At 33.1% G+C, this 26626-nt stretch overlaps 1 protein-coding gene across 4 annotated transcripts in view; it reads right to left on the bottom strand.

Moving 5' to 3' along the window:
• The window catches only part of NECTIN3 (nectin cell adhesion molecule 3), a 177361-nt gene that overhangs the window by 101734 nt on the left and 49001 nt on the right, over positions 1-26626 (bottom strand). For 3 of the 4 annotated variants that reach the window (XM_074214444.1, XM_074214445.1, XM_074214446.1), the window contains exon 6: positions 22138-23054. In XM_074214444.1, coding sequence (XP_074070545.1) covers positions 22474-23054 — 581 coding nt within the window. In that variant the 3' untranslated portion in view covers positions 22138-22473. Of the gene's footprint in view, positions 1-9046; positions 9132-11470; positions 11610-22137; positions 23055-26626 lie in introns of those variants that run through there. The other variant, XM_074214447.1, reaches the window with a different exon arrangement.

Raw genomic sequence — 26626 nt, 5'->3', positions numbered from 1 at the left:
ATCCTTCAGACAAAGAATAGAATTCAGGGAGATTGATGAATTTAACAGAAATCAGGAATCAATACTTCAAAACCAAAAAAATGAAAAATTAGAAGAAAATGTGAAATATCATTGAAAAAACAACTGATATGGAAAACAGACTTAGGAAAGATAATTTGAAAATTATTGGAATACCTGAAAGTCATGATCAGGAAAAGAGCCTTGACATCATTTTCAAAGAATTACTACAGGAAAATTGCCCTGATATTCTAGAAGCAGAGGGCAAAATAGAAATGGAGAGAATCCACTGATCCCCCAGAGAAAGAGATCCCAAAAAACCAACCCCTAGGAATATTATAGCCAAGTTCCAGAACTCCCAAGTCAAAGAGAAAATATTACAAGCAGCCAGAAGGACACAGTTCAAATATCGTGGAGCTGCAGTCAGGATCACACAGGACTTAGCAGCAACTACATTGGAAGTTCGTAGGGCTTGGAATACAATATACCGGAAGGCAAGAGAGCTTAGAATGCAGCCAAGAATGAACTACCCAGCAAGGCTGAATGTCCTCTTCCAGGGAAAAAGATGGACTTTCAATGAACCAGGGGAATTTCAAATGTTCCTTTTGGAATGGCCAGAGCTGAACAGAAGGTTTGATCTTCAGATACAGGACTCAGGTGAAGCATGGAGATTGGAGGAGAAGGGGAAAATATGAGGGACTTAATGATGATGAACTGCATGTATTCCTGCACAGAAAAATGACACTGATAATACTCATATGAACCTTCTCAGTTAATAGAGCAGGTAGAGGGAGCTTTTATAGTTGAAGCACAGGAGAAAGCTGAATTCGAAGATAAAATATGGTGTAAAAATGGAGTCAATAAGAAAAAAAGGGAAATGGAATGGGAGAAATTAAAAGGAGAGGGGGAATACTCCAAGCTATTTCACATAGTAAGATTTTTTTTTATTACAATGAGCTATTGCAATGATATGGAAGGGGGGAGGCAAGGGGGAATGAGGGAACCTTTGCTCTCATCAGAGATGGCTAGGAGAGGAAACAGCAAATATACTCAATGGGGTATAGACAACTGGAGTAAGAAGGAGGGGGGAACAGGGGGAAGGGGTGGGGATGTAAATAAAGGAGGAGAGGATGGACCATGGGGGGAGTGGTCAGATATAACACATTTTCTTTTTTTACTTCTTGCAAGGGGCTGGGATTGGAAGGCCTGCCCAGGACCATAGGGCCAGGTGGGTTCTGGGCCTAAGGGGTGGTATGGGGGCTCAGGGCTTCTTGGCCCCAGGACCAGGGATCTGTCTGCTGTGCCACTCTGCGACCCTAAAGCAGAGTCAGAGTGAAAGGAGAGAGAAAATATAGTACATTGTAGTGGAGAAATAAGAAAGGAGGGAGTTGTGAGCAGCAATGGCAACGTTGGAAAAATATGGAAGTAACTTTTATGATGGACTTATCATAAAGAATGTGATCCACTCACGACAGAGTTGATGGTGTTGGAACAAAGAGTGAAACACATTTTTTTGTTATAATTATTTGGGGGAGGGTGCAGGGCAAGTGGGGCTGGGTGGCCTGCCTGGGGCCACATAGCAGGGTGATCATTGGGTGTCTGGGGCTGGATTTGGACCCAGGTGCTCCTGGCTCAAGAGCCAATGCTCTGTCTGCCACCCAGCCACCCCTACTATTATTACTATTTTATTTTATTTTGGGTCTTTCTTTTTTTTTTTCTTTTCTTCTTTTTTTGGCTTTTGCAGGGCAGTGGGGATCGGGTGGCTTGCATGTCACATGGCTGGGTGATTACTGGGTTTAGGAGGCTGGATATGGACTCGGGTGCTCGTGGCTCCAGGGCTGGTACTTCATCCATTGCACCACCTGGCCATACCTACAATTATTACTATTATTTTTTTTAATTTTTTTCTCCCCCCTTTACTTTTTTGCCCAAGCAAATCTATCTATATTCATGGGTGGAGGGGTATTTTGTTTACTTGTAAACAAGTATATTTTATTAATGTAAAGAAAAACATTTGTACAAAACGAGAATAAAAAATCAATTAAAAAAAAGAGACCCCAAAATAAAAACATGATTCTGAGAAGGGGTACAGACTACCAAAGAGGACCATAATGCAAAAAAGGTAACAATCATTGACCTGTTTGAAGAACTATCCAATGAAAAAGGATCTGTTTTGCTAAAACCCAAGAGGGCAAAATCAGGATAAATGAGTAGAAATTGAAAATTCTAAGTTTGAAGTAAAGAAAAAGTTCCTGAAAATAAGTAATGTCTAAAAACAAAATGTCTGCCACCCTAAGGTAGTATTTCCTCCTCACTGACCATCTTCAAAGGCCCTATAGGGGTTTGCACTGTTTCATGTCTCTCTTTGTTAACATGCCCCCCCAATACATAGCATATTGCCTGGCACAAAAGAGGATCCTGCATAAATATTTTGGCTTTAGAGGTCCCTTCCAATTCAGAATGTATATTTTTTGATACAGGTGTTAACTTTGGCTTCCATTCCTTTTCAGTTGGGAAGGATATTGTTTACTGGTTAAGGGAATTGTAAGCTCTTTCATTTTCCTCAAATAGCCTGTATCAGTGCCTGTTCTTATCCATGCTGCATTATTCAAATTTAGGAGCTAATTTAAATAGGTCAAGTTACCATTTTTAAAAATTGTACACTATTCTAACAAGTTAACAGTTTGACTATAAACAGTAAATTTTATTCCAGATGTGATTTCATCAGTTTAGAGAGAGGCAGCTCTACAACACTGTTTTAGACAATTGCCTCAAGGAAACAGACACAGAACTGGAATCCAAGACTGGTTCTCTATTTGCAAAACCACTATCTTACCATAAGAGTTTGTGTGTGAATGATCATACTAAACTGATTTATTAACTTAATGATTTGTATATTTTATTGATCACAACCCATGTCTGTCCAAATCCTGAAATCACTGTTCAAGTACTCTCAAGCACTCCAAGAAGGGCTTCCTTCATATGAATGCCTTCTTCAAGGACACCATACATATTAACATGTATCTCTTCCCTTTTTCTTGATGCCAAGAGTTCTGACACCTTGTTTTCACCATGTGCATAGTATTTTTGTTTCTGTCCATAAAAATGACATTACTCTTGCAAGTTCCTCATGTTGAAGTCAACTCACTCATATAAGCTTCACACTTGCAGAGCAATCTGCAGTATTCATTAATTCCTTGAGAAGTATAAAAACACAGGTTATCAGAAGAAATGCTTTTCAATGCTTTGAAACTCTTTTCTACTTCCTCCTCCTCTTGTTTATTCAAGGTATAGCTTAATATCCATTTTTGTTCATATTTCTCATATTTATATATCAGCACAGTTGGCTGTTTATCAGACAGTCTGACAAATTTGACAAGTGAACATACTTCATTTGTTTTGTTGTTTTCTGTATGATGGTCAATTTGAATTTTTGAGTGTTAGAGTTATCTTAAAGAAAACCAAGTTATATTTCAGGGCTGATGGAACTTGCTTCCACAAATGAAGAACTTAATCATCTATAAAGAAATCTCCTTTAACTTAAGCTCTACACTAAATATCCTGCATCACAGTGACAAACATATCTAATCAATTTATGTCTCTCTCTCATTTGATTTTTATAACAAATGGTACATCCTTCAAAGAATTTTTAAACATTGTTGATGTAGAAAGACTCTGTTGAAAGAGTTTTTAAAGTGGCATTTTGCTCTAATGAATCCAGTTCAGTGAGATCTTGTATTCTCCAAGGGTAGTGGCTCTACTGTCTTTGATGGTGGAAAATTATAAAAATCATTGGAAAGCTTTTCCATTTATTGTTTATTTGTTCTCCTATTTCTATTTTCATCCCTAAATGCCCTCAAGATTAACTTTGCTGAGTTAGGTCAATTATTAAACTTTCATTAAACTAGTTTTATTCTTGTTTCATAATGAGATAATACTGCTTATAAACTATCATTCTTCTCTACAAGATTTCACAATCAATTTATAATGAAAACCAGTGCTGCCTTTGAGAACTTCTTTCTGATTACCCAAGTCAAGAGGAAGATTTTGTTTTTTGGTTCTTCTGGTCTCCTTGTTATGGTAACTGATTTATATCTGTTTAACTTCTATATGAATTTGCTGTAATCAATATCCCTGTCTTTTCTTTCAGCTATTAATGCTTTATCTTTTACATAATCTATACTTATTTGAATAGGTCAAGACTGAATTGCTTCAACTGTATGTATTTTTTAATACTTTTCATTCTTCTTAATATAAATGTTGACTCTCACAAATATATGAATTTAAAGGAGCTACTATATCAGAACAGTGGATTCAGATTATTGATGATTCATGAGATAAAGGTCATAGTTATATAAAAAAGACATTTCTTTGATCACATATATCCATATACTCATATCTATCTATCTATCTATCTATCTATCTAATCTATTTATCTGTCTATCTCTAAATGCATGTGGATGGAGACAAACATATGCAGAGAGAGAAACAATTTGTGCATAAGTTTGAATATATATATATATCTTGGAAAGACTACAGACACATACATATGCATACATACTACATCATCATCATCATCATTTATCCTTTGTTCTCAACAAAGACCATATATCAGGGAAGTGATGCCATGATGGGGGGGGGTGCTAAGTCACCAGTCTCACTTTCTCCTTCAGAGCCATTTGGGGTCCAGTGGTCGGATATGAATCAGGATGATTGGAGACAGCCCTGTATGTGACTTATCCAAGGTAATATAGCTATTAGAGTCAAACATATGAGTCCAGATTTGAACTCAGGTCCTCCTGACTCCAGGGCTGGTATTCTACCCACTGAACCACTTAGCTGCCCCCACACATACACACAAATTCACATACACACTCACATATACACACACACATACACATTATGGACACTATATGTATCTACAGATATATCTATATATTATCATATATACATATATCTAAAGACTGATCGATACCTATCTATATCTATATATGTAGAACAATACATAGAATGTAATGACACATGTAATGCACTAGATCCAAGAATCTGATCTGGATCACATTTGGAAAACTATGCAAAGATTTTGATAAACAGCTTTCTGTCTTCTTTTAAAACACCAATATTTTCCAACATTTTTTAGAGGGCATAATCTATGATGCTGAAATGTGATTTCAGGTTTTACTGCCTTTTTTTTTTAAATCATTGATCACTTTGATTCAAACCTCTTGCCTCAACAGGGAATCTTGTATAATTTTAAATTGTGCAAAGGAAAATGGCAAAAAAAAGTTGCTAGGTTTCACTCTTCTCTACAGAGTCAAATATTTTTTCGGAATCAGCAAACAATAATAAAGTATGCTTTCAGACACTTTGAGACAACTATGTAATTTTAAAAATGTGATCAACTATAGCAAAGTTTGTGAAAGTTTGACTGTTTCCTTCCCATATGACAAAGAAGGTATACTTTCTGCTATCTTTTTGATAAATTGTTTTTTATAATAGTGCTGTCTGTGACATTTTCAATCAATATGAATTTTCACATCAATATTAACAGATAAAATAAAAGGCAATGGAGAAATGCAAAGTAGGTCTAGGTAGGCTGCAGTAAATTATCTTTTATTTAGGTGTTTTTTTGCTGCAGCAAATTATCGATGATTGCCTATATAAACAGAAAATGGTTATGTCATGAATGACTGATGATATCATAGTATGATTGGATAATTTGTTCTATTATTCTACTTGTAGACAAATCATGGAGCACTAATTCGACAAAGTGAAAATTTCAGATAAATCAAATAGAAATAGAAAGATTGGAATAACTTATAAATAGGATTAAGCATTACTAATGACTGAACTGAGAAAAATGTTATAAAAGACATAATTAAAATCATGAATTACTGGAAAGGGAGACATATTGGCCAGGTACTTAATGTGAACCATAAGAGAAAGTCTAAAAGTTATAGACTTAAATGATAGTCTACAACACATTAAGAAGTTTCTCTTCGCACAATTTACAGAGAGATATTGACAAGAGAATTTTTTAATTAAACTTGATTTTCATGAAGATATCTACATTCTTTTCTCATTTCTTCCCTGCCCACATCTTCTTCCATCAAAAAAGGGAAACAAAACCATATCCTTATTATAAATATATATATGTATAGTTAAATACTCTACTCTTATTTATACTGTTCTTAATCTTGTCTTAAAAAGGGGGGGGGGGACAGCGATTGTCCAATTCTGCAACCCAAAGAAAAAGTTTATAGAATACAAGTAGATAGGTTATTATCTTTAATGGTAAAGAAAATAAATATTCAATTGGAATCATGGATCCACTGATGGTCTTGGCAATGAAATTCTCTACATCAACTTAACCCAAAAGTTAGAGATTTTTCAAACATGCAAAGAATACAGGTATAGCTTTAACTAAAAATAAATAGGCTATAATCAAGATAGATAAAATTATCAAATTAATGTGTGAATGTATGAGAGGGCAAGCAAAACCCTTCCTCTGCAGAGAATGTACACCACTCACATGGATAAATTACCAATCTTGAATTATCCATATTATGAGATGGGTATATTTAAACATTCTTGATATATCTGTCACTATTAATACCAGAATATTTAATCTCAAAATTAGCTGAATTGGTATGGGATAACCCCCACACAGAATATATCACTTAAGTACTTAACTTCTAAATAGTAGTAATAATACTCACTAAGAATAATTTTTCTACATAATATCAACCAAAGGAAGGCACCTGAATGGATTGGGCATCCTAAGTCTTTGAGTCACTAGGAGACAGAAATGTATTCTAGTACTAGTTGCTAAAATGTATAATTAAATGGAGAGGGGAAGATTTAATTACTCTGCTATTTTCCCCAGGGAAATCATAAATGGCTGAATAAGTAGATGTTCCTTCTAACAGAAAGGACAGTAGTTGAGACATCATTTTCCAAAAGAGGTCTAACTAATACTTGATACAGTTTAGTACTGATTCCCCTGGTCTCAATCTTAGGCCTATGCTGGTTCTGAGAACACAAATAAGTTATGTCATCAATACTTTCTTCACCAGGAAACAAGCACCTTTCTAACTATTTCTTATAGGTATCACAAGGACTATCACTGTAGATAAATATAACAAAATACATACAAGGACTACTGCAATTAAATAACTATGTGATAATTACATGCTCTTGGAAAATGAAAATAAAAGGCAACGACGATATACTTTGCATTTTGGTGTCACAACACTAATTTAATATACAAATAACCATATAATTATTCTATGACTAGATTATACTATATGAATCATAGCACCTTATCTTATAAGTTGACCGCTAATTTGGCCTCAAGAATGCCCAAATGCTTCAGAGGCTTGGGAATTATTTTGTCTACCATTCAAGATCAGAAACTCCTAGAGGAAGTTAATGGCACCACCTTAATACTCAGTATAGTTCAAAGAATCACAGTGCTTTAAATTTAGATGGGACCCTGGATCCTTTCATTTTACAGGTGAGTATTCAGAAACAGAAAGGTGAAGTCATTTGAAAGGTCAGAGGCTTAAATGGCTAAGTAAAAGCAGGACTACATTAATCCTGAACCCCTTTTTATAGTACCATGAAGCTTATTTTCTCGTGTCAATATCCTTCTCTAATTTAACCTTTCACTATTCTTTTACATAATAGCCTCTCCCCCCCTAAATTATTCCAGCTTGCTATTCCTTATATACAGTAATATATAATTGTACCTACCTCAGTGCTTTTCCTTATGTCATATCTTAAAGGTTTCAACTCCAAAATTACCTAATTTCCTAATTAACCACTTGATATTTGGATTATTTATTGTGAGACTTCTCAACTTGCTGTCGAGATCATTCTTCCATTCACTTACTGGATTTATATTGGAAGAGAAAGGGTCTCTCTCTGCTCATTAGCTAATTGTTAGCATTGTTTATACATGCTTGTTTATTTTCCCAATTCAGGGTAAGTGGAATAAGGAATAGAAGACCACAACATCAGGGAGGTGATCCATGACAAACACATGAATTGGATTTGAGTGAGGAGGTGCAGTGCTAAGTCACCAGCCTCACTTTCTCCTCTAGAGTCATCTGGTTCCAACAGCCAGCTAGGAATCAGGACAACTGAAGATGACCCTGGATGTGAGGCAATCAGGATTAAATAACTTGCCCAAGGTTACACAGCAAGTAAGTGTCAGAGGCTGGATTTGAACTCCTCTCACCCTGATTCCAAGGCCAGTGCTCTAACCACTGCTCCATCTCTTTGTAGGAAAGAGATAGGTGACCATTTATATATCAAGTCAAATGATCCTTTAAAAAAAAAAAACAAACAGTAGTATAGCTGAAAATTATCAGAGGGTCCCAGGCTCTGTCAGCAAACAGTAAAGGAAATGAACAATCCAGAGTTATGAGGAAACAACTATCTCTTGATATAATTCCTCCCTATAAAAGTGTTATTGGGATTTCCTCCCTGGTACATGACATCCCCTCCCCCCAAAGAAATCCCATTTCTTGGTAATTTAATTTGCCATATCCAAACTGAAATGGCAGGAAAAATTCTTAAAGATTAACAGTTTAACCACTTCAAAATTTCTAAAGGTAACTTATGAACATAACACAAGGTTCACTGAGTTTACTTTTTTTATTTTGAATAATAAATATCTTCCCACTATTATGAAAGAGAACATAGCCTTCATTTTCCAAAGGAAGCAATTATTTAAATTTAAACTCCAACAGACACTTACCACATGTTAATGTTCCATAAATCGAAAACCATATATTTTCAATGAAAATTTTATTTCTAAGTATCTGAAATAAATTTTTCCCAACTCCTAAGAGAAAAGATCATACCACTAATCATCAAGAATAGAGACAAATAAGAGTCTTGACTACCCCAATCGTCATAGCAATAAACAAGCTATGAAGTTGTTACCTAACTATTATGCTACCTCAAGAAACAATTTACAGAAGGCAGTGGGTATATTTTGCATTCTATTTGAGGTGATTTTTAAGTGGACTCATTAACCTACCTGATGTGTGATTTCATTTTGAGACCCAGGGAGGGATCTTTCTTCATACACAGGAGGTGGTTTATGTGTGGGTGGAAGATCGATCCTGCATTAAAAAGAACAAACAATATGACTGCCACATTTGATGAAAACAAAAGGGGGGGGGAGTTCCCTAGAATTCTAAACAAAATTTCCATGATACTGTTTAAGTTTATCCCAAACATTTAATATTCAGCACTCACTTTCATTTGCCTTTCAAAGTTGAGAAAATAAGCTGAATTAAATAAAGCTTAGACAAAAGCAAATCAACCCACATATAACTTTTAATATCAAAGCTGCAAACCCAAATACTGGATACATCCTAAAGTTTGTAAAGAGGATTTTACTTTATTTAAAACAATACTACAACTTTTTAAATTGCTATTTAGATATTTGATAAAAGAAATACTCTTAAGCAGTATCATTAAATTATTTTTTAGTTTTAATAAATGACTGGATGAGGAAAAACTCAATGTTGACATGTTTTACAAAAAATTTTTCATATATGCAGAAAATCTTGCCTTGTCACCCAAATATCAGTTTCCTAATGCCCTCTACAATCAGAAATCCTGCTGTCCAAAGAAACAAAAACTTTCCCTTCTAAAATAGGGAAAAAAACAGATATTCTAATAAAAATTAATATTTACTTCTTAGTAATTGTACAAATATTATTAAAATGAAGCAATGAGAATGTTTTTATTTTTAAACACCTGATAAGGCAAACTAAAAAAAGGCATAAGGTCATTAAACCACCAATAACAGTCTAAATACATAATAAATTAAATGTAAAATTTTACAAAAAATACCAGCCTTGGACATTATAGTAATTGTTTGATTTCATTTTAAAAAACAAATTATTTAATATACACTAAGAACTGAAGAATCATTAAAGTAATAATGTATGGGGTGGCTAGGGGGCACAGTGGATGGAGCACTGGCACTGGAGTCAGGAGTACCTGAGTTCAAATCCAGCCCCAGACACTTAATAATTACCTAGCTGTGTGGCCTTGGGCAAGTCACTTAACCCCATTGCCTTGCAAAAACTAAAAAAAAAAAAGTAATAATGCAGAAACAAAAATTTGATAAATATACCAAATTTCATATGCATAAATGTTTAGTTTCTGTCTTAGATTTGTAGAAATATGAAGAGATTTTTAACATTTGATAGTTAAAAAGGGAACAGAGCTGCAAAAGAATGGACCGTGGTAAAAGCTCATTTATAATAGTATAGAATAGAATTGGGCAAATGAAGAACTTCCTTAGACTTCATGTGAGACCTTACTGAAAAATGCCAAAGTTACTTTATTATAAAGTAAATTGAAGATTAGAAAGTCCCACAACATAAATACAAGATTTTAACATTCTCATCAAGCACTACTATATTAAGACAGGCATTTAAAGACTAATCATTATTTGCTGCTTACCAAATGACCAAAACTTAAGGACTTTATAAAGGGTATTAGTATGTTACAGGGACAAGCATGAATGAGGCATTTCAATCTCCCTTAGCCTTCTTCCACTACTTCCTACTGAGAGGAAGAAAACAGAATAGAATCTAAAAACTGGAACACTTCAAGGATTATCTAATCTTTCTTTTCATCTTTTTTTTTTAAGGTTTTGCAAGGCAATGGGGTTAAGTGGCTTGCCCAAGGCCACACAGCTAGGTAATTATTAAGTGTCTGGGGCTGGATTTGAACTCAGGTACTCCTGACTCCAGGGCCGGTGCCCTATCCACTACGCCACCTAGCTGCCCCTATCTAATCTTTCTTAATTTACCAGGGCAGCTAGTTGAATAGAGCTGGTACCCTGGAGTCAGGAGGACCCGAGTTCAAATCCAACCTCAGACACTTAGCTGTGTGACCTTGGGCAAAGTATTTAATCTTGACTGTCTCTACATCCAGAGCTATTTCCATTTGTCCGATCCACATGTGGCCACTGGACCCAGTTGGCTCTGGAAAAGAAAGTGGGGCTGCTGACTTAACCGAGCACCCGCACATTCAAATCCAATTCACCCCATGTCAAAGTATCACCTCCTTGAGGTGATCATCATCACAGATAAAATGATTTGTAGGCCATACATATGTATGTATTTATATGTACACATACATCCTACTCTTTTTAGATATATATGTTCAAAGAAAACTTTTTTTCTGTGGTCAAAGTTAAAAAAACTCAATTTACTTTAGGTTAAAATGTATACATTGCAATCATCTTAAATGGTCCCTTGAAATTTCATTTTTTTCCTTAAGGTTCAAAATGAAATGTCCTCTCATGAATAAGTTCTTACCTTTACAAATATCTAATTTTGTTGCCTTTCCCTCCAATATTTAAGGATTATATTTACAACAAAATTAAAACTCTTGAATGCATACTAAGTATTATCAAAACATGCAAAAAAATACCTACACTTTATCAAGATAAGCTGGCCTCTTTTTCCGAGGAGTCAGCAACACAGTCACAAAGATAGTAATGATAAAAAGTGCAAGGACAGCTCCAATAACTGCTCCAGCTACTGCTATGGAAGAAGTCTGCTTATACGGAACATCTGGAATGCAAGACAAATTAGGCTTTTTGAAGTAACTGGTGAAGAGTAAGCAGTAAGTGTATATTTTTATGCCCATTAAGATTCAGAAAATATTTTTGAATTAAAATATGGTATTCAAAATTAGGCCTGAAAGTTCCCACATTTGGTTCACTTTTTATAGTTACAAATATTACCAATTTAATCAATTTTTCTATGATTTCCATTCAAAATACCATCTCCAAACTCTTTCTCAAATAATGGCAACACAGTAACTATAGTAATAAATTTTTTTTTCCACAAGTTGTTTTGGAGGTTTAGGAGAAAAAAATGAGGCCTGTAGAAAAGATGTGCAGGACAATAGTACAAGTGAGAAGTGACGAGATTCTGAATTAGAGCAATCATTTGGAGAAACAAAAACGGGTAGATGTTAAGTTATAATCCTCAAATCGTGGGTGATTAGAGATTATAAAATCAACATGGAAAGTCAAAGAAGACTACTTGGTTGTAAACCTGTTTAACTATAAGGATGGTATCCATGACAGAAAAGGAGAATTTAGGAAGAAAATATAACTTGGGAGTGTTGGGAAGAGGAAGAATTTATGTGCCTGCTAGGTTAAGTTGGAGGTACCATGGTGGGGCCATCATCTCACCAAGATAAGCTAACTAGCAATTGGTGATTAAGATTGGAGCTCAGGAAAGAAATTTAGGACTAGATTTATAGATCTGAGAGTATTCTTCATAGAAATAATGGAATTCTTGGAAGTTGTTGAAATCACTGAAAAAAAGATCCCAAGACAGCTTTAGAAGGGAGCTTCACTGTATAGATAGAACATTGTAGGATTAGACAGCAAAAGAGTAAAGAAGGAACAATCAGACAATAGAATTAGGAAAGAACATTATCTTTGAAAAAGGGAAGAAAATCAAGGAAGGAAAGGTGGTCAACAAAATCAGAGGTCTCCAAAGATGAAGACTGCTCAAGAACCTCAAGCATGTTAGAAATCAAATTGTTGGTAGTTTTGGTGTAATGGTAGAGCTGGAAGTGAGATTAGGATGGGCCAAATAGTGGCAAAAAAAAATAGTAGAAGCAATGGAGGTGGATAGCACTGTTATGAAGATAGATGAAAGTCATTTGCCACTACTATTGGGATCCTATGATTCCTTGAGACCAGAGTGCATTTTTAATGACCAAAGAAAGTACCAGTAGGTTAAAGGGGATCTAACTCTTAATAGAATTATAAACACCCATATACCAGAGCTTTTTAGAATCCCTGCCCTCAAGGTGCTCACAATCTAACAAGACAAGGAAACATCTACAAACCAGCTAAACCAGGATGAAATGTAAATCATTAAGAGGGATTAGGAAAGGATTTTTGTAGAAAATGAGAACTTTAGTAGGATGTAAAAGGAATCCAGAAGTGGCGATGAGGATGAAGTCCTACAGACATGGAGGACAGCCAGACAATTAAGGGAATAGCATGTCTATTTTTGTTTGTGAAAAATCAAGATTAGTGCCACTAGATTGAAGAGTTAAGTGGCTAGACCAGAAAGATTATGGGAAGGATTAGTTATGAAGAGCTCAGAATGCCAAAAAGGATTTTGTATTCCAAGCTGGAAGAGAAAGGGAATCACTAGTTACTAAGTAGGAAGGTGATATAATTGGTTGTGTAATTTAAGAAACTCACTTTGGCAGATAGATGGAAGTTGGATTGGAGAGGGGAGAGATTGAAGCAACCATAGTCTCCTTGTAACAGTCCAGGTATGATGATTGTCTGGTTCCAGAAAGTTAACAGGGTAGAAGAGGGAGTATTTTTGTGGGGTATTGCAATGATATCAACAGGCCTTAGTACCAGATTGGATGTGTCAAGGGTTATGAGCCTGAGGGACTGGGAGGATTGTGGTGCCCTCTGCTGAAACAGCATTAAGTGGGGGGGGGGAGCATTTAGAGGAAAAGAATTATTACTTTGGAAGCATTTAATTTGACTATGGGCCACCCAGTTCAAGATGTCTAAAAGAAAAGAAATGCTAATCCAGAGGCCAGCTGAGATGATAGGGTAGGATATCCGTCAGCAGAAAGATGAAAACTCAATCCAAGGGAACTGTGACCACCAAGTTTAATATGGAGGAAACGCCCAGGGCTGAATCTTGTGGGAATCTTTGGTCAAGGGGGGATGATCTGGATAAGGATCTAGGCAAGGAGATTTGATAGAAAAGAGAACCAAAAGAGTGAAAGCTTGGAAAGAATGACCAGACTGCAGAGAAGTCAAGGACTAAGAAGAGACCATCGGATTTGGCAATTAAGAGATCACTAGAAGGGGCAGCTAGGTGGTGCAGTGGATAGAGCACTGGCCCTGGAGTCAGGAGTACCTGAGTTCAAATCTGGCCTCAGGCACTTAATAATTACCTAGCTGTGTGGCCCTGGGCAACCCACTTAACCCCACTGCCTTGCAAAAACTAAATAAATCACTAGTAATTTTGGAGAGAGCAATTTCAATAGAATGATGGGGGTTGGACTGATTGAGGTGCCAAATTGCTGGAGGAGTTGGAAGAATTTGAAATCAAAGGTTAAATGATGTTTTAGCCTTGAAAAAATAGCTATCCTTTCTTTTGGGAGTAAAGGAAGTTACTTCATTTTTAAAATCTTTTACCCTTGTCCCACTACTCAGCTTCATCTTCTCTGTCCTGGGTCTTTTCCTCTATCCCCTTTTATAATGTTGCTATTACCTCTTACTCATTTCTCAGTTTCCTTTTTTAATCCTTTTACATGGATTTGAAAGAAAGGCAAAAAGGAAACAATGTTTCTGGAAGTTTGGAAAAATAGTTTGGTGTCTTCAAATTTTATATAGTATTTAGGGTTGATACTTCAAAAAATATGTATTAAAAAATTTCTAAGAATTTACCATTCAGCCTTTTTCCTTCAATGTTCTCTCTAAAGAGTTTTCTCCAACTCCCCCCCCCATAATCTATAATTTATCATTCTTAGCATAAATGAAAACATATTTTCCTGTAAATATCATGGTAGTACATTTGACTCTCTGATATTAAGCAGCATCATTACCTGTTATGGCACACTGATAATTCTAATATAACCTTGAATCCATCCAAGGCTAGGGGAATTGTGTTGAGAAGACAAACCTGTGCTGCATGGTATTTACATAGCAAAAGACCCCTGATTGGCAGGCAGAATAATGAGCAAGAGTTTGCTGCAGAGAACAAATAGACCCAAATGAAAAGAATTATTTCCTGGGAGGCAGACAATAAAAACTTTTGAATGGAGGACTGGCAGTCTCAGAAGCACAAAGCTGTATGAGAGCTGGTCCCATCATGTTCCTTGTAGACTTGGGCTTACAATTTTAGAGCCTGATACTGGTCCTCCTTTGAGTAAAATCATTCTCTTTCTTCACTTGAACAATGATTTTATTTTGTTTCTGGCAAGAGAACACATTTGCTCTTGCTATTTCCTTTGGTATATTCAAATTTGTAGAACAACAATTTCTATTTACTGTTTGTCTAGATAAAAAGGGTCATTAAATCACTCACTATTTGTGATGGTCTTTTATATTATTGGTTATCTGGTAGGAAGGTGTTAAAACAATTTCAACTTAGACCTACCTCAGGGAAGGTAAGTGGTTTTGCTTTAAACTCTTAAACATTGAACATTTAGAGATATTTAAGAGGTGGAAGTAGATATAATTCAAGCTCTGATATTCTATCTAGAGCAGAATCTTCTAGGCTTCAAGCAGGGTAGGAGTTTCCTCCACTCTTATAGGTCCTTCTACTATGCACAATAAATGAGGTGCCGCCTTTTCAAAGACAGGATGGACTGTGATACATGTGTGTCACATCTAAATTAGACAATCCAAAGAGATAGCTTTACATGTGGAGGATGATCTACAGGAATATTTTCACAATAATGATTCTTGGTTATTTCTTTCTGAGAAATTTTATATAAAAAAAGACTTTAGAATTTTTGTTTTGATTCTTGAGATTATTGTTTTCCTTAGGTGTGGCACATTTTCTTTTTCTGAAGGATTATTCTTCATGATTTCAACATGAGAAGCCCAGGGTTCTATAACTCCAGGTTACCAACCTTAGTTGTTCATTGGGCTGACTATCCAATCTTTAGTAGTTTAAATAAATCTAAAGTCCAACATTTTCAGTTTTAAGAAGCAGATGATGCTGCTATCAGGTTTCAGTTAACTTTTTGACTTTTAGATTTTCATTAGAATTTTCAATATATTTCAGGGAGAAATACGAATTTTTTAAAGAATTACTTTTGAATGACAATTTTGAATCCTAATAGGATCTTCCTTGTCCTTCAAACTCTCAAATTTTTTGCTTGGCACCCCATTCTAGAAATAATATTTTTTTCTGCATTTTCTTTCCTCATATTGGAGGAATTTTCTTTTGTGACATGGATAATTTGCCCCCAGCTGTATCTAGGAATCATTTCCCAGAAGTCTTAGTGAAATACATATGGGCATACATTTTCTGAAGAGCTTACATTCATTATTGTGCTTCTTCCCATAAAATGCTAGTTGCACAAAAGACTATCAAAAACAGCAAATGACAAGCAAACCCATATCTATATCAAGTAAAACAGCAAACAGAAACTGGAGAAATGCCACAGATTAAGACACCTGGAAGATACATATGTGTAAATAAGCTCTTCAACTGAAAGTGAAATAAGATCTCAACTCAAATGTTCCCAGCAGTTTCTAGAATTCCAAGCACTAGATAACAAAGTACATGATGGGGACAGCTTGTAATAATATCTGTGACTTCAAAGACTCCATTCAAAGTTCAGTGTCTCTCAACAACCTTCCTAGAGTTCTGCTCTCCACGTATATAAGATATCTCTGCAACAAACCGAAATAAGATCACAATAGAGGCAGACCGTGACATGTCATCCTTCTCTCAGACAATCAGGAGTTAAAAGCTCCCTCCCCCGCTCCTTGTGGACTCAGTGCAGGGCTGTCCCTCAGGAGCAGAACTACTCAGTCTTCCACAGAAATTGTATTTCACTAATATATATTGCACTAATATATCTATATGTATGTATACATATATACATATACACACACATATATATATATATATATCTTTAGGTAACAAAAATAATCATGAGAACTAAGGCTCTTCATGTATTTTGAAATAATAGAATTTTCTGAACATTTAGCATGAAAATATTACCTGAAACACCTATGATAAAAAGACAAACCCATCATTATAAAGAAACATTACTGAGGAGAACAAAAAGTACATTTCATTATAATTAAAAATTTGATGTATATACTATGCTGGCAACAATATTATTTCTTCAATCTCCTTCAAGTTTTCAGCTTAAGAAATCTAATTCTGAATAGAGTAATGAATTGTCATGTCTTTAAAAAATAAAACCAATGCCTCTATTTCTATATTATTTAAAATACAAAGTTAAATTTCCTTATAATCTGGCTGAAATGAAAGCACGTTTACAGTCTATGAAAACCAATTTTATATCTTAAACAGAGATGTGAATATTAATGCTTAGGTGATACTTAATGGTACTATAACAAATATTACTGGGCTTCATTCATTTTATACAAAACTATGGGAAACAGAAAAAAAAGCAACCGTTACTCTTTATTCACATCAAAACATTTTTCTCATCATTTTCTTGACCAATATCTGAGCACAAATTAATCCTTTATAATATGCATATATTATAACAATATTGGTCTCATTACCTCATGTACCCCCCAGCTACCTAATTCAAATCATATAATACTAGAGCAATCTTCTAAAATCACTTCCCTCTTAATATATGTCCAAAACTCCTCAATAATTTTCAAATAAATGCCTCATAAGACAAATCTTTGAGATACTGAGTCTTTCTTGTCTTATTCTTTCCTAAAACATGCCTCTATTTTAGGACTGTGCCAGTCTCTGAACCACGCATGCTTAATACTTCCTTAGATTTTGTTCTTCCAGCAATCTAAATATTATTTTTAAAAAATATTCCCAACTTCTTGCAACAAAGATTCTTTCCTTTTAAATTATTTTGGTACATAAACTTAGAATACTATGATTTAGTCTGGTATTGAGAGCTATAAAAGGACCTGGTAAGTCATCTAACAACTTACAAATTTGAAAACTAAGGCCCAGATCCATATGTGAGCTATACAAAAATTGAAATGAATCTCCTGCTAGTTCCTCAAGTCTTTGGCATCTAGAATATCTTGGCTGTAAAATTTTTTTAAAGATTTTTACATATTTTATATGCTCCTCAATTTTATATACTGTCAAAAATTAGAATTTTGGGCATGGAGTAGGAGTACTGAGTACCATCATACAAAATCAAAGTGATAGCTTCTTGTTCAAAGTGGAATAAACAACCACCACTGTTTGTAAAGACTCTTGAATGCATTAAATTCAACTTGCTGATGTGATTTCTTGAAAGCATTTAACAAATAGCTACATAGGAAACATTTAAATTATATTTTTAAAATTTTAAAATACAGATAACTGACAAAAATATACAAAAAGGATACCTACTAATGAACTATTGTAAGTTGTGATTCTTTTTTTAATTTTTTTTTAGATTTTTCAAGGCAATGGGGTTAAGTGGCTTGCCCAAGGCCACTTGGCTAGGTAATTATTAAATGTCTGAGGCCGGATTTGAACTCAGGTACTCCTAACTCCAAGGCCAGTGCTCTATCCACTGCGCCACCTAGCCACCCCAAGTTGTGATTCAACTAAATCCATTCCATATAGTAAATTTAGACCATGAGCAATCAAATTAGGCTCAGTCAGGAAAAAATTTGGTTCATCATATTGTCTGCATGCTTTAGTAGAACAATTTTGGTTTCAGTAAAAAACAAATTAACATAAATTAAACCACCAGTATGCGATAAATGGTTTTTGTGATAAAATAAAAGTATGTAAAATGAATTATAGTATTTTAAATTAAAAGATTTAATTGGTTTCGTATGTAAGGAGCTAGGGGAACCAGGATGTAGAAAATTTATCACATAGCAGATATTTTCTCTAGGTAATTAGGATTAAATTTTAAAACAACTAAACACAAATATTAATTTGCTAATCTCTACACCACTGTCTATTAAACATAGTTGAAAGGCCAAGTTAAGAAATAAATCACACTGTCAAATATATTAATTTTAATTATATTCTCCTAATGAAAATAAGCTCCTGGAAAAGTGAAAATATATGTTTTGGATTATTTATGCAAGAAAGATATTTAAGGTTATTTACCTAATATTACTAAATAACAATGCAAGTTTGATTAGCATGGCAAACAAGAATACAACACAAAATGCCAGAAATCTGGAAACGCAATCTGCCATGGGAACTGTATCTGTTATTAGTAAGAACATGAGTTTTAGTCCACTACATAATCTGTTAACTTTTCAAAAACTCACTAGAGGCATAATTTCCCACATTCTGGTATATTCTTTAACAAGTTGCATCACTTTCATCTGTTAAACAGACATGATACTAAAACAGTACTCTAAAATTACTCCCATCATATATATTTTAGGAATATCCAAACTTGAAACAAAATAAAATTCAAGTAAAAAAGTTTATTAATTCACTCAGTAACTGCTTTCTACACTTATTTGCAGTGACTCTTATATGAGAATCTATATCTACATTAATTTCTATCATTTCTGCTTATAGTTTTGAAAAAGGCACAAGGAAATTCAATATTTCACTTATTTTGTTCCTGTTTCTACAAATCTAATTTCTCTTTAACTTTACAGACTCTCCCCCATATTTAAGTTTATCTATAACCATCCTTTAAATAAAATTAAATTATAAATACATTTAAATATAATTTGCTAAACATCTGAATTATATAATTCTCCTCAGGTATATTTCAATCAAAACAAATTACCTAGAAAACAGGAAAAGTCTAAAAATTCTTTCTTTCTTGGACTACCTCTACCAAAAGAATAAACAATAACCTCCAAAAAATACTAACAGGACAAAAAAGAAAAGGCATATTGATTTCTCCATTGTACTTTCCTGAAGTTGATTCAAAAAGGCAAAACCTATTCAAAGCATGAGAAAGAAAGGAATAAGATCATGGAAAAGGAAATATAATACTAATATATTTTTCTTAATTAGTCTCTTCCAAATGGGCAGTTCTTTTTTTACACACCATTAGATAAATTAGCTATTATGTACATCAGTTGTATTCAAAAATTAATTTAACAAAAATGTTTATTTCACACAACTGTTCATGTTTACAATCAGATCTCTATTTACAGCACACAAACATAATGTCATAAGAAATAATACTTCAAAGATTTTGAAAATTAACACGAGTATCATCAGTCTGAATTTAAGCTCTGAAACTTTGTAAAGTTTACCAAATTATTTAAACTGGTAAAGGATACACTGAGTATAGCAAATACTCAAAGGTGTGAATATTACAAAAACTCTTAAATTTATAGAAGGCGCAAAATATCCCACATGAAAAAGTGAGTTCACAATAAGTAATTTTTTCTAAGACAACAAGCTATCTTCCAAAGATAATATAGTAAATTTTAATCTTTGAACGTCTGAAATATAATTTTAGAAATACATTACACATTTGCTTAGAGTTACTCCCAAGTTGAGAATTATATACAGTATCTGGTTTGTGATTGTTCTAAATATGAAACTTTGGTCAAACAAGAAGCCAAAAACACATCTCTTAACTGATTAAAAAAATTTTTTTAAAGAGTTCAGATCTCTTTTTTGAGTTTTAAACATCAACACTAACAATTTAAACATGGAGCTACAAATTTCCCCTTCAAAAGATTTACTTCAATCACAGTGTACTGTCTGTTTTAAAATACAGATACTATATTTGTTATAAAGCTCTAAATACTATGGGTCATTTTGAGGCGGCTTTACCACTTAAAAAAATAGAAATTTGCAAAACTGTGTTCCTTTCATATTGTTCCAAATTATTGTTTTCATACTGTTACAAATTAATATTTTCTAATTATTTGGATAATGTTGCATTATGCTAATTAGTCAGTATTTAATTTTCTAAGATAATCTTTCAATGACAGGCATTAATAAACTATTACATGTCTATCATTAGCTTGAAATTATACTTGCAGTACTTTATTGCGAGAGTAATAGTCATATTCAATTTCCACACACATACACACACACAAAAAAAGTTAAGGTAAAAGCCACAAAACTACTCCATTCTTATTCACAATCTTCCTTTTAGGTTTAACCATTAAAAAATCTTTTCAAATGAACCTGATCTATATAACCTTAACATTTTGTTCATAGTTTGCATTAAGCTTTACTGAAAGCAAATAGCCTCTATTTTGTTTTTTTCAATCACAAGATTATCTACTGGCTTTAATAACTCCATTTCCTCTTTAATGTCACAGTAAAAAAAAAAAAAAGCAAAGAAAATCCTAGATATTACCTTCTCAGTAAATGTCACAAAATGAGTTCTTTGGACTGCATAATATGTAAGCCATTATATGATAATTCCAGGTCTTCACTGTAGAAACATTTAAATTTTAATTATTTAATGAAGAAAAAATCATTATTTGAAGATTTGGATGATATTACCTTCTCACATATACATATTTTGGAAAGGAAAATAAGTATTTGTCATGTTTACTATGATGACTTTAAATGAAAAATTCAACAATTTTCAAACACTAATCTAAGAGCATTTAGGGCAAAAAAATTAGGAAAATAATATAGCAAACTGGGTTGGGTATGGAATTATCTACTAGTCCAATTTACTAACTATAGGCAATCCAAATATTTTAACTTTGAAATCCTTGAGATCTCAGTATTTTTCTTTCACTTCTGGTTAAAGCAAACCTTAAATGCCTGGAAACAATAAGTCTACAAAATATTGTGAAATACAAAAAAATCTTTTAAACCAGAATATATTTTTCTTATTTGCATATCACAACAGATCTGGTCTATGCCTCATAATTTCATTTGTAGTACAATTGATAGTCTATCATAGATTACTCCTCTACAAGAAGATATTTTGGAAGTAGCTAAAAAGCAAGAAATAGATTTGGCACTTGTTGTACCATAACTAATGCTAACATAACCATGGCATCATTTTTTCCTCTCCAGAGATGAAAGCATATGCAAAATTATTTAAGAATTTTTGTTCTGTTTAGCTCTTATATGCTTCTTTAAAGAACCAAACTATGAAGGGTAATTGTATGAGACAAAATCCTATTCATATAGTTAACTAAACACCAATCATTTAGTCAACTAATAGTTTCAGTGCAAAGCAAAGTGTACCTGACTGTATAGTCACAATGGCAAGGCTCATTTACAATGAAGAGGTATTCGTTCATTTTCTGTTAACGTTAGAAAATAATTTTAAGGTGGTAAAATGGTTATCAGGCTGTATGTTTTTGAATATATAAAAAAATTCTTAGAACAAATTCTGAGTCAATTTTGATGTAATGTCATTTGATGGTGAAAATTTTTTGAGATCAAGAGGTATATAACAAACTTGAGAATACAGACTTAAGTAAACATTTAATACACAATGCCAAAGTGGTTGCTCTTTTTTTAATTTTTGTACCAAAACAAATTATACATTTAACTTTAAGTTAACATTTTTATTCTTACCTGTGCCACAGACCAATAAAGTACTCTGCATTAAAATTCAAATTTTGAGACAGTAGTACAGCATTGAAAAAAAATATAAAGCAGCTCAGATACATTTAACCTAGATTTTACATTTCCATTTGTCAAGTTAGAATATAAAAAGTAAGCTTGAAAATCAACTTCAAAAAGCTTATTTTTCCTTCAAGAAAAAGTATGAACAAACTGAAAATGATCAACTAAAATGAATGAAACATTGTACAGAGTCACTTTCATTTAGTGGTTGCTAAACATACCACTCCCTCCTGGAAATTACTGAACCATCTACATGTGAAACTAAGTCATCTTCGTTGTCATCATAACTTTCATCACCAACAAATTTCATTCCCATTTTTATATCTTCATAATAATCCATTGGTCTTTCAAACCTGTTCAGATTTTCTACATTGTTCCACTGAGATTTTTCAGTTTCTTCTAAGTAGTCTTTAGATATTAGATTGTTAGCTGGATGCTTATTTTCTTTTTTTACACTGTCAGGGTAAGAATCAAGCTCATCTTGATGAAGAACATCAATTTGTGATTCTTTTTGCATATCTGTTGGTGGAATGTAGTTCTTAGCAAAGTAGTCACCTCGGAACGTCCGTCTTCTCCTATAGAAGAATATTCCAACCAAAACACTTACAAGTATCAGGAAGAGAGCCCCACCCACTGCACCACCGATGATGGTGCCAATTGTGCCATCCTTAATTGTTGCCAAAGTTGATAATGGGAAAGGCAATTTTTTAGGTGGTGCATCTACATCTTCGAATTCAACTGTTGAGAAACGCCACTGAACTGTAGGTGGTAAGGTGGTAGTAGTAGGAGGATCTAATGGAAACAGCAAAGATAGACAAGACACAGAAAGGCAAAGAATGTCAATGCAAGCTAAATCAGTAGCAAGTTGAAAAGAAGGCACAGTTGATGAATATATACATAGTTAAAAAATAGTTTTTCATTCTTAATTTGATAAAATTAAGGTGCCATGTTATTTCATTTGTCCAATACACTTAAATATTAAAACAAGACTGATTGGTCTACCACAAAAGAATTAAATAAATTACATATGGTATAACCCCTTAAACTTCTACATTAAAGATTATGCTCTTGCCAACTACTACACACCAGGAAGGGGAACTTCTTGTTAAGTTGTATAAATTATGTTCCTGGGGAAAGGCTCCTATATAGTTATGACTTAAATATTTCTTAATTTCTCAGCCAGTGGCAGAGGGGAATAAAATGAAAGAGAAGAACCAATTTTTAAAAATTTTTGTTTTATTGCAATAAAACCAAAAAAAAGAGAAAAATTTAGATTCATTTAAATTTTATATCAGAAGCAAATCTTTAAAGAATGAAAAACTATACATTCTTGGTAAGTGGGCAGAGAAAGCTAATCATTTTAATTATTCTCTCAAAAATATTTTCTTAAGTGAACAGACTGTCCAAATTTTGGAAACCAAAGAAGTATTAAATATAGATCATTAGTAATTTTGAAAATAAAGAACATCACATTCTCACTTGTTTAGATGAACAAGATTACATCATGAGAAAAAGACATCCAAGGAGTTTAAGCAACTAAAAAAATTCCAACAAAAGATTCTTTCATAACATGTGGAATTGACATCAATAGGAATGAATAATATTTTAGAGAGAACATTCTAATAATGCTAAAACATTAGATGCAAATGAGCCTGTATATTGCTACTGTATTACCATGTAAATGTCTGTAACATTAAGAAATACTAAATATGAGTAGTGAAAAATAAGCATTGTTAATCATCAATTAAAGGTGATATTTTAGGATACTTTCCACAAAATGTTTTAGAAGAAACTACATGTTACAAAGGTTTAAATTCCCTATATTATAAGACTAGATGACCCAAATGATATAATTTTGCAGTTTAGATTAGCATTTGTAATAAGTTGGTATTGAAACTTTTTTTTAAAAAAATGTTAGAACACACTAAATCTACATTGGGAAATTATTCTAGTGGTATAAGCTGTAGAAAAATACTTACTGAGGCCAGTTTCATCATGGAATGCCGTATGTACAGAATATGGTGAGAATTTAGCAGGTACAGCATAAATACTGTAGAAAATATATTACTAACTAGCTTCCTATAAGTTTAAAGATATATAGGACTGTAATTCTGTCAAGTATATCAAAGAGGTTAATATTAGTTCATATAGTGTTAATAAATGAAACAGGAGTTTTAAGTCTGTGGGAAGATAAGGTACATTGGAGAATGTGAAGTATTTTTGACATCTAATCTCATTAAATTCAGCTTGAAGAGAAAAATTATAGGAGTTAATATAAAAAATAAAAATTATTTACAAAATCTAATTTAATAGAATTAGCACTTTATAAAATGAGGCAAAGAATTAAATGACTTTTCCTCAAGTCTTGGGAAAGAAAGCTAAGTTTTGAGTAGCAAAATGTATCTTTGGAAAAAATGTGTGTATGAGTAGCTCATTTCTTTAAAAATGACTTAGAAATGTTATTAAAACAAAAAAAATCCATGAGTAAATTATAGCCAGAATTTCTCAAATTTCACTTTTTAAATTTATACTTCTATATCCTCATAAGATTTGAAGATTTTAATTCTCCTTAAAGATTAAAAGTTTTCATGCTCATATTTCACTTTAACATTTATTAAAGTTGGATTTCTTCCCAATTTTCTGTAAGAAATTTAAATTTAAATTTCTGTAAAGAAATTTAAAATTTTTTTTAAGATGAGAAATAAGGAAATTTCTAGAACCTGGTTATAAATTTTAAATTAGATGTTCTTTTTCTCAGTGATGCTAAAATATTCCATCTATGTGTGTATGTATGTATGTATGTATGTATGTATGTATGTATATATGTATATATATACATCTAAAAAGAAAACATAAACTTTTTTTCATCTTCCCTATGGATGAATTATATATAATCAATCCTTTTCAATATTCAAATGCATATGCATTTCATTTTCCCCAATAGTATACATTTCCTAAGGCTCACTGTTTTTCTTCTTTTCATGAGAAAATTAGCAGTGAAGACGGATTCAAAATGAATTTTTAGACATATTCCTAAAGGAGCTAGTTTGCTTTCCTGTCAAAAGTTAGTCAGTTACATCCATTCAGGGGCTTGAACAAATACACACTCAGTAATACAAACACCTTTCAGGGAGAATAAAGAAGGGGGGAGAAAAAGAGTTGTGGACAGATGAAAAAATAACCTCATTGCTAAATGAGTAGTTACTAACTTTTAGAAAAAGAGATTCGATTCAACTGAATAGTTCAACAATTAAATTCTACTATATTTCTGCAACATTGGTGTTACAGAAACAGGTAAAAATAAACTGAGCAATGAAATGATCAATGAAGAACATGCTGTTATCTCTATAACAAATAAAGAGGGAGAGCAAAAACCACTGGAGTGATTCATATAATCATCATGCTGCCAAGAAGTTGGATGATTAAAATAAAATTACAGATGGAACACACAGATTAATGACTAAATTCCCAGAACCCTAAACAGTTAAAAAGACTGAAAACACAAGAGCTCACAATAAAATTTTGAATAAGATAAGATTAATTTTGTAATCAAAGTTCAACATGACAAAGGGCCTGTAAGAAAGTAACTTTGAAATTCTAAAAAAGAAAGCAAGAATTTACACAAACTCTAATTCAATTCCAATTTCATTTGATATTTTAGTTGCTATTAACAATTAATTGTTTGTGCCAAATGTTAACATTCTCTTCCTCTCAGTCTAGCCATAAAAACAAAAGAAAGATTTTGGAAAAGAGCAGCAAACAAAATAGAAATGCTATTAAGCAAGCACAAAGAATCTAAGAATCTTAAGAGTTAAGAGGTCACATAAAACCACTTCCCACAAAATTCCAGGAATTCAAATTCTTTTAGAGAAATACCCATAAAAGATATTCATCTAACCAATCTGAAAATATCTACTGTTGAAGAACAACTAACTAATAAGACATGACACTTCATTTTAGAATGTCTATTTAGTAGTAAGTCCTTCACTGTATGGGGGGTTGGGAGTAAAAATCTGCTTATAACTTTTATCCATTGATTCCATCTTGTATTTAAAAGTTACACAACTTTCCTTTATGCCAAAAAGTTCTTCCAGTAAATATTCCCAGTTCCTCTAAATGATCTTTATATGGCAGCTTCTAGAGTTTTATCATCCTGGTCAATCTCTTCTAGACAAAAACAATTCGTCAAGGTACTGGTCCCATGTTAATCCAGAGTACTGGGACAATTTCTTCCCTTGTTCTGGACAGTATCTATTTAAAAAATGGTACTCCTTTAATGACAAAAACCTTAGATTAAAATACAGTATGATATAGTAGAGGCCTGGCCTTGAATTTAGGAAGAGTTGTGCTCAAGTCCTAACTCT

Source organism: Macrotis lagotis, chromosome 1 (genome assembly GCF_037893015.1).
Source record: "Macrotis lagotis isolate mMagLag1 chromosome 1, bilby.v1.9.chrom.fasta, whole genome shotgun sequence".
NCBI classification, from domain to species: Eukaryota; Metazoa; Chordata; class Mammalia; order Peramelemorphia; family Peramelidae; genus Macrotis; species Macrotis lagotis.
The sequence above is the reverse complement of the archived record's forward strand: the minus strand, read 5'-3'. Positions and strand labels throughout refer to the sequence as shown.